This window comes from Panthera leo, chromosome C1 (genome assembly GCF_018350215.1).
Source record: "Panthera leo isolate Ple1 chromosome C1, P.leo_Ple1_pat1.1, whole genome shotgun sequence".
Taxonomy (NCBI): Eukaryota; Metazoa; Chordata; class Mammalia; order Carnivora; family Felidae; genus Panthera; species Panthera leo.
Window position 1 is genome coordinate 153,408,725 of NC_056686.1, and position 18,213 is coordinate 153,426,937.

General features: G+C 34.5%; 1 protein-coding gene across 10 annotated transcripts in view; it reads right to left on the reverse strand.

Annotated features, from left to right (window-relative positions):
* The window catches only part of SCN3A (sodium voltage-gated channel alpha subunit 3), an 81,490-nt gene extending 64,636 nt beyond the window's left edge, over positions 1 to 16,854 (reverse strand). For 8 of the 10 annotated variants that reach the window (XM_042949000.1, XM_042948996.1, XM_042949001.1 and 5 more), the window contains exons 1-7: positions 16,591 to 16,854; positions 10,960 to 11,078; positions 8,025 to 8,114; positions 3,720 to 3,848; positions 2,977 to 3,068; positions 1,628 to 1,900; positions 1,357 to 1,420 (exon numbers count right to left, since the gene is read on the reverse strand). In XM_042949000.1, coding sequence (XP_042804934.1) covers positions 1,357 to 1,420; positions 1,628 to 1,900; positions 2,977 to 3,068; positions 3,720 to 3,848; positions 8,025 to 8,114; positions 10,960 to 11,078; positions 16,591 to 16,854 — 1,031 coding nt within the window. The remainder of the gene's footprint in view (positions 1 to 1,356; positions 1,421 to 1,627; positions 1,901 to 2,976; positions 3,069 to 3,719; positions 3,849 to 8,024; positions 8,115 to 10,959; positions 11,079 to 16,590) is intronic. The other 2 variants (XM_042948997.1, XM_042948993.1) reach the window with 1 other exon arrangement.
* Between the last annotated feature and the right edge of the window lie 1,359 nt (positions 16,855 to 18,213).

Genomic DNA, 18,213 nt, shown 5'->3' on the forward strand with positions numbered 1-18,213 from the left:
GTACCATAGTGTCTTGATTACTGTAGTGTTATAGGAAGTCTTGAAATTAGGTAGATTTCTTCAGAATTTTATTTGACAATTAACAATAGTGGCCATCAATTTTACCATATAAATCACCTAATGCATACTAACTACCCAATAAAGAGAAATGATTATTATGGCTTAATAGGGATAAAGTATGTATCATCCAACCTTCTCTAAAGTTTTATCTAGGCTTTTATATTAACAATAATAATAATATTATAAAATAATAATACCTAAAGTGCACTAAATGCTCATGATAGACCAGGTGCTAATCCAAGTACTTTATGTGTACTACTTAATCAATCACCATAACAACCCTAAGAGACAATATTACTTTCCACATTTTAAAAATAAATAAACTCAGATACAGAGAGCTTAGAATATTTTTCCAAAGTCAGGGTTTATAAATGTCAGAATTAGGGTTTGATTCCAAGTATATGTAAACTCTAGAATTCATGCTCTTATTTACTACACTCTCCTAAAAAAAAGGTTAGGAAAAACGTCAGGAAAACAATTCTCCCCCTGTCAACACCATCTCTGGGACTGATACACTTTTTCAATAATGCGCTTAGATATTTATGGCCATACAAGTTTCCCATTTTCTGGGATGACTCAAAATATGTTCTGTGTAAGTTTTGTGGTTTAAGAGTCACTTAATGTTGCTGTCCTTCACTTCTAAAAAAAATTATACCCTGACCTAAAATCACTTTTTAATCCCCTTGGGAAAATATGTTAAGTATGAGAGACCAGCAGGATGACTAAGATATTAAAGTGCCCCTTATTGTAGAATGTGACCAAAAGAACTGTAAGGTATACAGACTCAAACTTGTACATGGCTTTGACATATATCTGTCCCTTGGCTTTTTTGCACATGCTACTTCAAGAACAACCAACTCTCTCAAAAGCAATTTGCCAAATGAGCTTTTGCCCTGAAGATCATGTTATATTCTGGATCTTTTCCAGCCACAGCAAAGCTCATCACATCAACACATACCCATTATCAATCAAAATGTGCTCATATTGTGTTTTCTTCCCTGTATTTATTAAACAGCTCTGATGGGCTTACAGAAAAAACAGACTATGGGTCTTCACACTTTGGGGTAATAATCAGGTACATCTTAACTATGGAATTCTAGGAAAAAAGGTCTTCACCCAGAGGGTGATTTTAATGGCTGTGAATTTAGAATTAATAGCAATCCAGTAACATAGAGAAGGTACTTCCTAGGTAGGTAGCGCTACTCTTTACAATCTACATGTAAGAATACCCTTGTATTTTTTTTCCTATCTGCTTTTTCTCAAAGTGTTCTACATTTTTTATATGATGTTTCTTACCCTGCATCTGAGCCATTTCCACAGAGTAAAGGGTCCTTTTGTCCATCCAAAACATAAAAGTGACCTGTTAATATAAAGAAGAATTAGCTAATTCATTTCATATCAATCCTACTGACATTAGGAATAAATTAGAGTTTGACTATCAGTTATTTTCAAAGTGGACACAATAAAGTATATTTACAAAGATGGCTTCAACCCCACAGCCTCAACTATTTATAGTTGAAAAATCATTCAGCAACACTCAGGTTAACAATGTAGCAATATTTCTTACTGTCATCTTCAATATAATCCTTCCAGTTAAATGTACTCATTGTTACATTAACAAATATTCCATTTGAATCCATTGTGCCATTAAAGTAGGATGTGGTGTTGGTTTCAAAAGCAGAATCGCTTGGGGGCCATTGCAAGCATTTATTCCGCAGGTTGCCCATGAACAGCTGCAGACCAATTAGAGCAAACACGCTCAGACAGAACACAGTCAAGATCATGACGTCAGAAAGCTTCTTCACGGACTGGATTAAGGCCCCCACAATGGTCTTTAAACCTGAGGAGAGACAACAATAGGTCATCCAAGGAATAGTGTCATAAGCCACAATGTGTATCTTCTTAGTCACACACATTCTCATTTCCCATAAACTGTTGCTTGGCTGTTTAGACACCAGAGCTTAATGGATAGCCAGATGGTTTGGGAAATGGATGAAAAGCAGGTTTTATATATGAATAGTATGCTTTCTGGGGATTTTAAAATGAAAGTGTAAATATCTAGGCAAGAAGCTTTTTTTTTTTTTTTTTTTTTTTTTTTGCTTATTCATTTATTTTTGAGAGAGAGAGTGTGTGAGCAGGGGAGGGACAGACAGGGAGAGACAAACACACACAGAATCTGAAGCAGGCTCTGAGCTGTCAGCACAGAGCCCAATGTGAGGCTCAAACCCACAAACCGTGAGGTCATGTCCTGGGCCGAAGTTGGATGCTTAATTGACTGAGGCACCCAGGCACCCCTAGACAGGAAGCTTTCTTGCCTGTGGTTTTACATGTTGCCATGAGCACCTAAAGATGAACTTGTAGTTACTTTTCATTTCAGATTTTGTGTTTCATGAGGCTGTCTCCCTCCAACCCATTCTTTATACCAGCCTCCATGTAGCTATAATCAGAGGAGAAAAGAATTGAAAATACTAACAATCCCATGCCAGGTACATGCTGTTCAATAATAATCTTTTCTCCTTTATAAAAGGAGATCTATTTTCAGAATAGACCTGCAGTGAATGGTAAAACCCAAATCAATTAGTAAAGGCATGCTAGCAAAGCTTTTTCCAGATTGTAAAAGAGAAAACTTTACATCATAAATGCAAAAAGGAAGAGAGAGACAGAGAGTGCACACATGTACTAGGGCAGACTAGTACTTTTATAGACACTCATGCAATTCTCCGTTAAACTCAGATGACTTTATAAATAAGTATGTAATTTCTAAAATTTTAGGAACTGAACTGCATGGAAACATCATTTGGCATTCTTGAAGTTGACAAACAAGAATAATAAACAAGTTTAATGTCATAAGTGTGGTTTCAACCTGAATATTACAGTGTATTTAAAGTCCACCCCAGTGTTTAACCTAGCTCTCACCTGGAATGACTGAAATTGTTTTCAGGGCTCGAAGAACTCTGAATGTTCTCAGTGCTGAGACATTGCCCAGGTCCACGAACTCTGTCACATATCTGTAATAGGGAGTTCACACACAACACAATAATACACAAGAAAAGTTGGAGATAAAAGGAGCCTATCGTCTTACACCAGTTTCTTCTTACCTGGAATTACAGAAATAGTTTTCAGAGCTTTCAAGACTCTGAAAGTTTGAAGGGCTGAAACATTGCCTAGGCTTACAAATTCTGTTACATACCTGTAGAATTAAATCAGAGTTACTGATAATTTTGGCAAAGTTTATTCCAAATAAAGAATGAAAGCTGGGTTTGGCATATAGAGCCTCTTGACTTTAACAAATGGAATTGCTACAGAACTCAGAGTGCCTCAGCGGCAGGCTGCTTTATTTCAATGTAATTTTCACTAATATTAACAAGTTTGTTTATAAAAGTTATCAAAATACAGTTGAAGGTGTTAGAGTCAATGCATAACTTCATTTTGATGATGTGGAAGACTCTATGACATGAAAGTAATTCTGTTTATTTGCTCATTTACCAGATATATTTACCTTGCAATATGTATTCTAATGTGTATTCTCAAAACATATGAGGCATATAGTTAATTTGGCTAATAAGAACACTCTACAATTAAAATATGTCACAACAATCTGGTTGATGCTACAACTATTTTCATTCCTTCGAGTTTAACAACTTTTCAAAGATACTCACGCCATCACGATGACACTGAAATCCAGCCAGTTCCATGGATCACGAAGGAATGTAAAATCTTCTAAGCAAAACCCTCTTGCCAAGATTTTTATAAGCGACTCAAAGGTGTAGATTCCAGTGAATGTGTACCTAGGAGAAGCATCCAAACAAAAATTAACAATTTCATTTGAGCTGTAAATATACATATTTTCAACATGGCAAATCTTATCCTTTTGTGGTTTTTAATTTGCTAAAATCTTGTTTCTTATTTCCACTTACAAAGACTTGACTAGTTTAATTAATCTTACAAGCCTGAGTGAAGGGTTAAACTGAAGAGATAATATCTTCTCCCAAAGAATCTGATCTTGTTTAACTCTTTAGATTTTTAGAATAATAGTTTCATGTGTTTTATGCATAATGATCCAGCTTGGCCCTCTAGAGCAACGCTGTTTGACTAAAATATCATATAAGCTACATATGTTGTTTGGAAATTTTTAGTAGCCAAATAAAAAAGTAAGAAAAAACAAGTGAATTTAATTTTCATATTATATTTTATTTCAACCAATATATCTGAAACACTATTATTCTAACAATTAAGAGTAGACAAATTTCAGGTTTCACATGTGGCTAGCGTTTCCCTCATTAGACAATACAGCTCTAGAGGTAAAATTTCTTGGATTTGTTTATTTATAATAAAATATTTCATTCAAATTTATTAATGAATAGAATTATTTTTAGGAATATATCACATGTCTAATCTAGAAAATATGTTTCCCCTTTTTAAGAGTCAGGCATAGGCTTGTAAAACTGTCTCTCTCTCTATGTATATATATGTGTATATATATATATATATGTATGTATATATGTGTGTGTGTATATATATATATAAGAAAATTTTCAATTTATTAGTATTTTATGTATGTGCATTTACACAATTACCAAAATTCACAGATAAACAAAATTTCTGATTCTAACCTTGCATCAGCTACTATTTCTATACAATTGGGACACATCATTTAAATATGCTTAAATTCAAATTTCAGCCTCCAAAATGGTGAAAGATTTTCCATTTACTGTTTGATACAGTGCATTTTTAGCTCTCTTTCCTTTGAGTGTTGACAATATTAAGTTATTTCTGTTTCTTCCAAAAATAGTTGAGAAAGAATACTTGTTTTTCAATATTGTGTTCTTTTAAAAAAGTACGATTTACGATTACCCCTTCAGATTAATTCACCCAAGTCACAAAGATTTGACTTACTTATATTAAAAACAATTATATTTGCCTGCCTACTAGTATTGTATATGTGAATAAAGTTAGGGGAGTTATTTTTGCATTGTTTTCTGCAGAAATTTCTCTCAGATAAGGGAACAAAGAAATAAGAGAAAAATGTATGCAGAGATCTTCATATCAGGTTTTCCTAAGAATATTCCTCCTCCCTTTTAAAATAATTCAGCTTAGTTTTTGAGGAATAAGTGTAATTGCTATATTTACTTATGAAGTAGCTGACCTTATTAGGAAAAGGTATACTTTACAACGCCACGCTTATATTTACTTGTGTTTTAGTTTGGATCTTTGCACATTACACATAACCACCATGACATTTCTGTTCGAAGATAGCTGCCTTGTAAAAAGCCATCAGAGACAGCTCAATGTGTGCTTTATTTATCACATTAATGGTTAATGTCTTATGGTTTATGCTTAGGCAATTCTAAGTTTTCTGCAGATTTACTAGGGGTAAGATGAAAGTCCCTACTCCTATCCCTGTTTTTTAGAAAAGTAAGAAAATTTGTGACATTTGGAGTATATAGTGAGTGTTGATAGCTATTCAAGGAAGAGAGTCCCAGAGCTTAACATCTGAGATAGAGCTTTGCACAGAACAGGTGTTCAGAAGTACCTATTAGCAAACTAGATTGAACAGGGAAGTGAGAATCAAGGGTACCTTGATCTTTCTTGGCTCTGCCCCTACTAGACTCTAATCATGCTGTTGATTCTGTCCATGTCACCGAGGTTTTCTCCCATAATTATGACGTCTATAGACCCGCCTCCCTTTTGTAACATGACCTCACTATACAATATGGTTCTCAGCCTATTCTGTGTGTGTCACCTCTTTGTACAGGGACTGTTTATGCTACCAATGTCCTGTTTTCATGTCAGAACTGAGTTATCTTCTTTTTGCTTTGGACTCTGTTAGCTTTGTTTTGTTGGCTGTAACCACTGATTTTGCTTGTTTTCCTGCCTCTTTACTGTCAAGTGAGTAAGGATAAATGATCAGGAAACTTGTGCAAAGTTTTCTCACTGACTGATGAAGTCAAAAACTTTGTGGGGGTAAGACTATTTTCATAATGGATATAGTCACCTCTAAAAAATTACTTTAAAACGAGAGACCTGGGGCACCTGGGTGGCTCGGTCAGTTAAGCATCTGACTTCGGCCCAGGTCATGATCCCACACTTTGTGGGTTTGAGCCTCATGTCAGGCTCTGTGCTGACCGGCTCAGAGCCTGGAGCCTGCTTCAGATGCTGTGTCTCCCTCTGTCTCTGCTCCTCCCTCACTCTGTCTCTCGGTCTCCCAAAAATAAATAAACGTTAAAAAAATTAAATAAATAAATCAATAAATAAAATAAAACGAGAGACCTGCATAGTCAAGTAATAATATTCAAGTGTCCTCTTTGCCTATCTTTTAATAATGTTTTACAGATAAATGAGATTTACACAGGTTTAAATGCTTCAGTAATTTCTGCTAGGAAAAGTACATACAGAATAGTTTTATATAGGTATGTCCATTTGTTAACCCACAGATGATAAATGATAACTAAAAATTCTGTTAAATTGCTTGCTCAACATAAGAACTGGATTCTTTCCTAAAATGATTTCTAGGGAGCATTTCCAAGCTACTACCAAGGAGAAAAAAAAGTCTTTAATGTGTTAGATCACTGACAAATGATGGCTTAGAATAGTGCATTAAATCCTCAAAGAAGCCTACAAAGGCAGAAATAGAAGTGGCAATGTTTGTCATAATAATTTATCTCCTATTGGGTATTATTTTTAAAAATATGACAACAAAAAGAACATACTAAAAACTTCTTTTCACTAAACCTGATCATTGTATTATACCATACATAAATAGCCTACATACCCTAAACACCTTCTGTTTCACTAATTAATGTGTTTCTTTGTCATGAATAATCTCATATGTGACTGATAACTTAGGGAATAATGTTGTTATTATGATGCAAAAATTGTATTAGTTAATGCAAAATTTTCCCCATATTGATGTTTTGAATCAATTAGTGGCATCTTTTTCGTCATACTTAAATAGAACATCCTTAGCATTAAAAGAAGACATTAATACTAATGCAGAAAATTGACCTAAGAGCCTTCTTCAGTGCAAGCAGAGGCTAGTTTAACATGCCCCAAAACTATTGTGCTTACACCTTTCCCTTTGTATTAAAATAATGAATCAAATGTTTAATTTGAAGACATGATAGAAATGTCCCCAGGGTCTTCATCTTAAAAGAAAAAGGACAAGGCCTGGGGTCTGAGACTGCAAAGGAGTTGTTGGCTATGACTTTGGGTACAAACATCTACAGACGTTTAACTAGGCCAGTATTTTTTTTATTGGGATTGTTACTGCTTTTATTAGTGTTCTAATCACAAAATCTCATAAGTTTGAATGATCTGCTCTTAATCATGTTTTCCCCTAAAGCCCTATTATTTTTTTTGAGCTCTGATTTTGTAGAGACATTTTGTTTCTTTTATGGAAGACATCTATGGTGTTTTAGCACACATGCTGTGTCTAAATAAACTACATATCTGACTGTAACTAAACATCTAAGCTACTTTCCTAAATATAATGATATATAACCATGATACCTAATATAATATATAATGCTAAACACCTAAATTTGTTTTACGAAAATATAGCAATAATAGTAATACACTAGAATACAATAATTTTATTCATATTACTCAGATGGTCATTGTTTTTTATCTAAAATACATAACTATACTTTTATGCTAAATGACTGGTTTAGTACAGCTAATTGTACAGCTCGATGACTGGTTTAGTCCAGCTAATGTGTACTATTTATAACCTTTCTTAAACAGGTACTGTCATGAATTTGTTGGGAAAAAATACTTACCTTATAGAAGAAAAACTCCCCTAAAGAACTTCCCTTTTCTTCTTTCATGTTATGGAAATAACTTTTTCTTAGAAGCTTTTAGCCTGACTCCAAAAAGTGGGAAACTTAAGTCAGACCATAATCATAAGGAGACTGTGAGAGAATTTGATTGTGCATTTCTCATTCCAAGAAGTCATTCCTACTTACTCTACATTCTTCGTCCAGTCTGGAGGGTTACTCAAGGTCATAAATACACAGTTGGTCAAAATAGTGCACATGATAAGCATGCTGAATAATGTAGATTATAGTTAAGGAATAAATGCTAGTATATTATCACGGCCATTTACAAATGATCAAATACCAAAAAAAAAATCATCAACAAAGTTACCTGTGAAATTAGTCTTACTTATTTGTTTTAAAGCAATGGCAAAAATCATAGTAGTAAAGTATTAAAATAAAATAAGAAGAAATTGTAAAGCCTGTCATACATCCTGAGTCTACTCCTTTTCACTTTTCTCACAAAACCGAATTTAATAGAGATATGTATTTGAAGCAATGGGAATTTTACATCCCAAGCAATTATGTGAAATAGAACTGCAAGGGGAAATGACTGTTCTTTACTAAGTTCACAGTAAAAAAGTATAAGAAGTCTGACTTTGATTATATCTGAAGTTGTACTTCAGATTGTACTTCAGATATAATTTAAAGTCACCACTAACTGACAAAACATTAATGGGTACAATATAAAAACCCTAGGAATGTATAGCCCAGTATATTCAACAATGACACTGATTGAGCATTCTACTGTAATTAGGTACTCTTAATCATCTTATTAGTCTCATTCTTTTAGTGTTTATAACATAAGAATAAAGGAATAGATCATTTTTTGCTGGTAAGTTAATATTGTTTTCTAATTTTTGATTTCACTCTAGACCTGTGGGGGGACTTCATAGGTCATGTAGTTATCTTCCTGTATCTAGTCCACACCATACCAAAACAGATATAGTATTTTGAAAACTTCCTGAGAATTAGCTGTAATTAATTTCTCTTAAGATCTCAATCAGACTTCACTCTAAGGAAAATTATGATTATTTGGGGGTAAATCTTTTATTTAAAAATATAAATACTTTCTAATATGAATCCATAGAATGAAAATAATTCAAATGAACCTCAAAAAATTATCAGTCCTGTCTGTCCTGTCTCTAGGTTAATCAGTCTTTTGTCTCTCTTTTAGTTTTTAGAAGGCCATTTTGAATCTGTCTATATAAAATGCCCATTCTTGATTAGAGAGCTAAAGTGAGATAGGAAACCATTAAAATCCTAGAGGAAAACATAGGCAGTGATCTCTTTGACATCCGCTGGAGCAGTGTCTTACAAGATATGCCTCCTGAGGCAAGGCAAACAAAAGCAAAACTAAACTATTGGTACTTGATCAAAATGAAATACTTCTGCATAGTGAAGGAAATAATCAACAAAACTAAAAGGCAACCTATGGAATAGATTATATTTGCAAATGACACATTGGATAAAGGGTTAGTATCCAACATCTATAATGAAATTATCAAACTCAACACTCAAAAAACAAATAATCCAATTTAAAAAATGGGCAGAAGACAAGAATAGACATTTTTTCCAAAAAAGACATCCAGATGGCTAACAGACACATGAAAAGACTCTCAACATCACTCATCATCAGGGAAATACAAATCAAAACTCCAATGAGATATCACCTCACACCCGTCAGAATGGCTAAAATTAACAATACAAGAAACCACAGGTGTTGGCAAGGATGTGGAGAAAGGGGAACCCTCTTACACTGTTGGTAAGAATGCAAAGTGGTACAGCCACTCTGGAAAACAGTATGGAGGTTCTGCAAAAGAACTCTCCTAGAGTAAGAGTAGAACTACCCTACAATCCAGCAATTGCATTCCGAGGTATTTACCCAAAGGACACAAAAAATATAATGGGAAGGGATACATACACCCCAATGTTTATAGCAGCATTATCTACAATGGCCAAATTGTGGAAAGAGCCCAAATGTTCATCAACTGATGAATGGATATAGAAGTGTGGTGTGTATATATACATAGACATACACATGTACATGTACATATACATATACACACACATAATGGAATATTTCTCAGCCATAAAAAAGAATGAAATCTTGCTATTTGCAATGATGTGGATGGAACTAGAGAATATTATGCTAAGTGAAATAAGTCAGCCAGAGAAAGACAAATACCATATAATTCCAGTCATGTGTGGAATTTAAGAAACAAAACTATCATGGGGCTAAAAGAGACAAACCAAGAAACAGACTCTTAACCTACAGAGAAAAACTATTGGTTACCAGAGAGGAGGTGGGTAGGGGAATGGGTTAAACAGGTGATGGGGATTAAGGCATGCACTTGTGATGAGCACCAGGTGTTATATGGAAGCATTGAATCACTAAATTGTACACCTGATACTAAAATTACACTGTATGTTAACTAACTGGAATTTAAATAAAAATCAATGCCCATTCTTGAACACAGCCTCTGAATACCTATTTTATCATTACCTATTTGAGAATACTTTTGAAGTCCACAGCTATTCTGTCCTTTTTTGTGTACTTTTTGACTATCATTGTAAGTAGTCCTAAATTCAGTGATATTTAAATATATACTATCAGATATATAGGCACATAGTAGTTTAACAAATATTTAGTGAAGGAGGATGGACAGACCCAGGTGCTGAAGATATAGAACCAGTTAGGGCATAAAAGTTTGAACATTGGTAATACAGATCATGTTTCTTTAGCAGTGGTTATGTATGGTCTAATTGAGGTTAATAAAAGTGTTAAGTAGCTTTGCTGTTATTCCTTCTACACAGTGCGTTTCATTTACACATTTATTATCATCATTCATTTTTTTACTTCTAGAATCGTAGTAGTAATTCTATGCTAATCTTTTTATAAATAGCAGAAAATCAATGAGAACAGGTTAAATAACAATGTCACCATTAATCTCAAAATAATTATATATATATAACATATAAAGGAATATATATAAAATATAAATATATAAAATATATTCATATACATATGAATGACATTTTCTTTAAAATCAACCGTAGGCATTCAGTCACATGAAAAGGATATGAATGTACCAAAATCTTAATAGCAATTTTCCTAACAGGGTTTAGCGGAGTTAAAATATACAAGGCAGAGGTGGCACTGAATCGGAAAATTGCCTTCCCTTTATTCAATACTATAAAAGTCTGAAAAAGAAAATATGAAAAAAAAGTCACTAGATTAGACATGTGGTTTATTTGGAGAGTTTACACACATGAAGAACTTTTTACCTGATTTGTTTGTTCAAACCTGTTTGTTTAAACAAGTTGGTATATCATAACTATAAACACATTATATGTTTCTCCCTTAATATATAGCTACAAGTAAACATATGATTTACTACTACCTAATTTGTCTCTAAGGTTTCAACTTTCTGATACAAACTAATGATCCTACACAGATTTTTTTTTTTTTTATCAAGTTGTAACTTTACAGATTCCAACTTTATTTAAAGCTTACCATCTGTCTCCAGCTTTGGTAACTTTTCAGATTATTCTGTACATATTGCTACTAAAATAATCTTTTATTTTAATTATTTCAAGTCTTTGAACTCTAAAGCTTATGAAGCCTTTGTATTTTCCCTGTGGTAGTTGTCCTATTTTAAGATGTTTAAACAGGCTGAATAACCTGGTTTTGCTGATTCTATAGATCTGCTGGTAATACTGAGAAGGGACAGCTGCATAGAGAATTAGGCTTAAAGACATCATTTCAAAGGGCATTCCATAGCTAAAATCCTATGACTTGAAACCTATAATCATCAACTTAGCATTTAAGCTATGCTACCCGGTGATTACCTACCACATCTCTCTAAGATCATTTACTTTTTACCACCAAGGCATCTCTGCTCCAACCAAATCAGTCCACTTGTCAATCCCGCTCACAGCCTGTCAGCTTCTCCTTCTGATTCTGGAAATGAGTGTCATAAAATCCTAGAGGAAGGAGGTACCTGTGAGGTCATCTAATACAAACTCCCCCCATTTGGGGTCCGTAACAAGCCTGTCAGTGAGGTCCCATCCACTATTATTTCAAAGGTTCTTAGTCCTGTCTGCATATTAGAATCTCCGTAGGTGATTTTAAAATTGCCAATATTTGAGTTCTACTCAAAACCAAATGAATCAGAATTTCTAAAGGATGGGCATAGACATGGGATTTTTTTAAGTTTCCTCAGGCAATTCTAATATGCAGCCAGGGTTGAAAAGCCCTACCCTCAGAAAATGTCCTCAGCTATCAAAGTCACCTCCTTCATCATGTCTTTCCAGATAAATCACTGCCTTCTGATGGCTCCCTAATTGTTTCCCTTTACCAGTAAGTCTTAGTGTATTAATTTGCACACATTGGCATGTTGCTTGTAATTATAGTCAAGTAGCAGTTTACATGTAGGGTTCATTCCACTGAGGACTAGGTTAGAAGTTGTTATAAACTATTGAGCATAAAAAGCCTGTAATCTACTTTTTCTCCATTTTTTTCCACAGTATTTAATAGTGTGGTTTGTACATAAATACTTGTTTTAATTAAATGCAGGCTTACCTTTAAGATGTCATTTACCTTTAAGACATCTATATATCCATTTGCTTAATAATATGTTTTTACTCTTTAAGAGCTGTATCCCATACAATCATGTTCACTGACAACACGGTAGTGTTTGAATAGGTAGAGAGAAATATTTATATTGTGAGTATTAAAGGCAAAGAAAACAATTTCTGTGTACATTGCCCTATTGTATTCAAGACCATGGAGTCAAGCATTACCTAACCAACCATTTTCCATGAACTGCAATCTATAAATTTGAACAATTGTATAAGAAGGACAAGGAAACTTCTTTCTAGCATTGAGATCATCCACACAGGACAGTGGACATTGAGAAAACTGCCCTTCAAGCACAAATGCATTAAAAGATTTTCTTGATTTTACAGGATTAGGTTATTTACATTTCAAACAATCTAGATCTATTTAGACATTCAATAACATGTAGAGTTCACCATAATTTAAAGTGCATTTACTTATGCTTTTGTGAAACAATTGCCATGAAAAAACAGTTAACACTTGTAACATTAGGAGGGGAATTTATTTTGAAAATCTCCAAAAACAGAGTGACAGGAATGAACTGTCCCTTTAAACATGGAATCCTCTGCTCCCCTGAAAGATTAGCCTCTGTGGTAGTAACGGGATTAAAAATGACATGCCAAGGGCATCTTCAGTGAATTTACAGGTTCTGGAACACAGCAGGCCTTAAGGACACAATTTCAGTTTATTTCTGGGGGAACAACACCTGGTATAAAACCTGAGTTCTGAGAAATGAAGAATAAAATACTACTATCCTATATAGTGAAATAATTACAAGGAAGACGTTTGAAAATTGGGGCTCTGATGTTATTGAGAGATGTAGCTAAACTGAAAATTATTTGAGTGACAGATAATTGGAAGAGGAGTAGATAGTGTCAACTCCAGAATCTGGTTTGCAAGTAATGATAAATAATGATGTGGCTAAAAGACAATTACTGCATATTGCCACTAAGATGATGAAGGTAATAGCTGAAAGCGCGTCAAACCGGTTATTGTTCACTCTGGAATGCTACTTGCTTTTTCAGAGATAAATATACATCATATAGGTTCACTAAAATTTTTACTACTTGAGGCAAGAGTAAGCTTTCCATCTCTAAGTAGGACAACTTCAATCAGAGAATTCAAAAAGTTATACAAGCAGTTTTTAACATTATCTTTCATTTTATCAATAAATACCATATATAGCTTTGCTTAGTACTTAAGAGCTCTGACTGCTGGTTCAATCCCAGAATCGACCTCTTATGGAGTATAACTTGGGCAAAGTTACGTAACCTCTCTGGGGTTAACCCATGTGTAACACTTAACACTAACACTTAACCCATGTGTAAAATGAGGCCAATGGTACCTGCCTTGTTGGTTCTTGAATAATAAATGAATTCTGCCACCTAAACACCCAAACAGTGCCTGAAATCCACACCTATTTTGTCTGAGCACATTATTAGCTATCATTATTATCACTGTCACTATTCTTATTACCTGGCCAACTTAAATACCATTAAAATGCATTGTGATGTGGCTCATCTGATTATCTGATTAAATTAGGCATGCAAAATATATCATTAATTAATGGCAACAAACTGTTACATAATGCTTTACGATTTTAAAATGCCTTTCACCTGCATTATTCATATAATTAACATAAACTTCATACCATATTCTTAAATTCCAGAACTTCTCCATTAGCTTTTTACATTAGCTTCTTTTATCCTAACAATCACGAACTACCATCTTTTTCAATAGCATCACCTAAGTCTTCATTTTTCTAGATACTTCATAAAGAAAAGCAGTGCACCCACAGTAAAGAGTAAATAGATGTCTCCTGAGATGGGTCATGGCCACCATGAGTAAATCAAGGTCCAAATCTGGTTCTCAGACAGGGAGGCAGTAAGAACTGACTTTGTTAGCACACAGAGAACAATTCTGTTTCTTGGCAGCAGACTCACATTAACCAAGCTTAAGAGCATGACATACAAAATCAGAATGCAAATCTATTTATTTACAACAAGATTTATTTCTGTCACGTGGACTGAAATAATTGTAATGGCATAACCAGCATACTCTTTCCTTTCAAGCAGATCTATGGGAAGACAAATTCTAGTAAGAAGGTTCTTTGCTGAGTCAACTTAAGTCAACTTAATCAAATGCAGAATGTTTAATGCCTCCTCTGTTCAGTAGCCTCGTGTAGCCCCTCTGCAATGAAATGGACTTGATTTCAGGAGGAAAATGCTTTCAGATCTGTCTCCCTTGAAAAATGCCAGTGTTTGTCTCTGTTATTTTCCCCATCCTTTAATCTTACCAATTTCCTTCCTTAAGAACACTTCCTTTCTTTAAGTAGCAAATACTTTTAACCATGTCAGAGTAAGCATTCCCCTGTCTCTTGAAGATATCTTTTAAAATATATACTTTGAATCAGTAATTTTAAGGACAATTTTATTATAGTTTCTTGGGGGATGCCTCACTTATCATTGTATATAATAATACAGTAACTAAATTTCAAATTTTTCTTTAGTGCTTCTGTAGTAAAGTTCTGGAATAAATTACTTTTAAAAATATATGAATCTATATTGAATGCCACCTTTCATGAGACTAATTTCAAAGGAAAAAGAAGGGCCATGCTTAGCTATTTAAATTTGTTTGATGATTTATAGAAAACATTTTAAAACTTGCTACTCAAAGTGTGGCCCATGCATTAGCAGCAAGAATCTCACTCAAGGACTTATTAGAGATGTAGATCTCTAGACTCCTCTCAGACCTGTGGAGTCAGAATCTATATCTTAACAGGATCCTCAGATAATGTGTATAAACATGCAAGTTTGAGAAACCCTTCTTTAGAGCAATAGGGCTAGCTCCACGATTGGATGGTTAACTGCCAGGCTCTTTAACATCACTGATCTTCTCTGTTTAAATTGTGTACTGCTTAGAGAATGCAATTTCCTTAGCCATTCCTTTTAAAAGGACTGGCTCTAATTAATAAAGGTGTTTAAAACCTTTTTAAATCCACAAACCATCAATTCATGGTGATATCTATTTATCTCTATTTTCTACACATACCTGTTTTTATTCTTATGAATGTGAAATATAAATTGTGGTTATAAAATGCCAAAATACCCAATTACATCATGCAGAATCTATAATCTATTAAAAAATATTTACTATAAACTCTGCAAAGCTGGTTATATTCAAAAACTATTTTATTCTGACAGAATTTTGTGGTTATTATAGCTTTAGGAAGGCATAGTCATAACTTGATTTAAATCATATGTAGATAGAGAAAACTTGAGTATTTTGTTTTTGTCTTCTGTTTTTGACATTTTTTTCACAGACTGATGTTTTAACAATAAGTAATTATGACTGTGCTTGTCAATGTATTCTCTTCCTATAGGAGGATGCTAAATAAAAATATTACCCTCTGGGGGTGCTTGTGTGGCTCAGTCGGTTAAGCGTCCAGCTTCAGCTCAGGTCATGGTCTCACCATTTGTGAGTTCAAGCCCCACATCGAGCTCTGCTCTGACAGCTCAGAGCCTGGAGCCTGCTTCAGATTCTGTGCCTCATTCTCTCTCTGCCACCCCTCCCCCCCACACACACACATGTGCTCTGTCTCTCTCTGTCACTCAAAAATAAATAACTGTAAAAAAATTTTTTTAATACCCTCTAGAGTACAAATCTATTGTGAGGAAACCTCAAGCTAATTAAAAACTAAAAAATAAGAAGTACGTATGCCCACAACTCTTCTTTGGCATGGCTGTTCTTCTGTTCTCTACCATGTGCTTAAGTATGTCAGTAATAACAGATATTTTGCTTTGTTGGTGTCAGTTTTAATTCTGACTATCTCAGTTACTGTGAAATTGTAGAAATTGTTCGCCCCTCATATCTCTTCACTGTAGCCAAATCTTGACTTCATTTCTTGTAAATATTTCTGCTTATACTGTGCCTAAAAGTAAGTGGAAATAAAAAGTATAAACTCTCTAAAGGTAGAAAACTTCTGATGCAGTATGTGTATGAGCCAGGAAAAAGTATATTAAAGTTAAGTGTTTAATTGAAGACTTAACTTTGAAAATATCACTTAACTTTAAAATCAATAACATCAACACTCACCTTCTTACTGATATAGTACGGGTCCAGGTCCTCCAGAGGCTCTGACACCATCTCTGGAGGGATGTCTCCATAAATAAACGGAAGGTTCTTTCCAGCTTCCAAGTCACTGTTTGGCTTTGGTTTGTTCTCGTCATCATTGTCTTGTTCTCTCTTGGGCTTTTGGGCTTTCTCTTCTGCAGCACGTTTTTCGATAGCAGCAAGAGATTCTCTAGTAAAAAGGCGGAAGCTTTCAGGCCCCGGGGGTACCAGCAGTGCCTGTGCCATCTTTTCATCCTGCACATTTAATGACGTTTAGCTTCTTGCATAAGAATTGCCTGCAAAAAAAAAAAAAAAAAAAAAAAAAAAAAATGCATGAGAGGAAAGCCAGTGAATGAGACGGATTGAGAAAATCAACCAAGATGTCATTTAATGTTTCTTCTAGTAACTTTTTTGCTAGTATATTAATAAATGAACATTATTTTTGGTGAAAAGCTCTTTTCTTCTTCAATACGCATGTTGCTCTTTTCTGCATGTTGTTTCAGCATAAACATTTTACAGTGTCCCTTTGAGGATTCTTCTAGTAACTTTTTAAAAGTATAAACATTAATAGTGCTTTTAGGGGCGCCTGGGTGGCTCAGCCGGTTAAGTGGCCGACTTCGGCTCAGGTCACGATCTCGCGGTCCGTGAGTTTGAGCCCCGCGTCGGGCTCTGTGCTGACCACTCAGAGCCTGGAGCCTGTTTCAGATTCTGTGTCTCCCTCTCTCTCTGTCCCTCCCCTGTTCATGCTCTGTCTCAAAAATAAATAAACGTTAAAAAAAATTTAAAAAAAAATAGTGCTTTTAGTGCTGCACTACAAATTTTAACCTGGAAGCATCATTATCCAATCTAATTTTCAATAAGCCAAGTATATAGGTCTGTCAAAGTCGGGTCAGAGACTTTTGAGCCAAAATATAGTATACATTTGGTGAAGAGAATAATGTCATTGATGCTTGTCAGTAAAACTACTTAAGGACCCATCATTTCTTTCCCTGCTCCTTTTATCACATCATACTGATTCCAAATAAAGAAACACAGTAGTATATGCCTGACTTATAAAATCTCAGGATAGGAAAAGAAGTTTTGCCTAATCCAACCACTGTTCTGGTTATCAGCATCATTATCATTGACCATGGGTTCTCCAAAGTTTGACCATCAGCAGTGACAGAGAAATCAAAACTTCTCTCTCAACTTTCACCTTGGATCCTTCTGAAGCATCTTCTGAGGCAAGGCGGAATATATTTCATTTTCTAGTCTGCTGTTATTCAATTATTCCAAGACACTTTTCGTATTCTTTCTGAATCTTCCATTTGATGTATTACTTGGAAGCATGGACTATGGAGCTAGACTCTGTTCTTAACCCTGGCTCTGCCATTTATGAGCCACATGACTTTGCAAAATGTAAGCCCTCAGTTCTTCAGTCTCCACTTATAAAATGGGGAAGCTATGAGAAATGACCTCCCAGATTATGGTAACGAGTAAATGAATTAATTTACATTAAGTGTCTAGACTGTTCTGGAATTAGTCAGCGCTGTGTTGGTGTCAACCATCATAATATAATTATCTTTCATTCCTTGTAGCTGTGTCCTCTGTTGTGGTTTCAAGCAT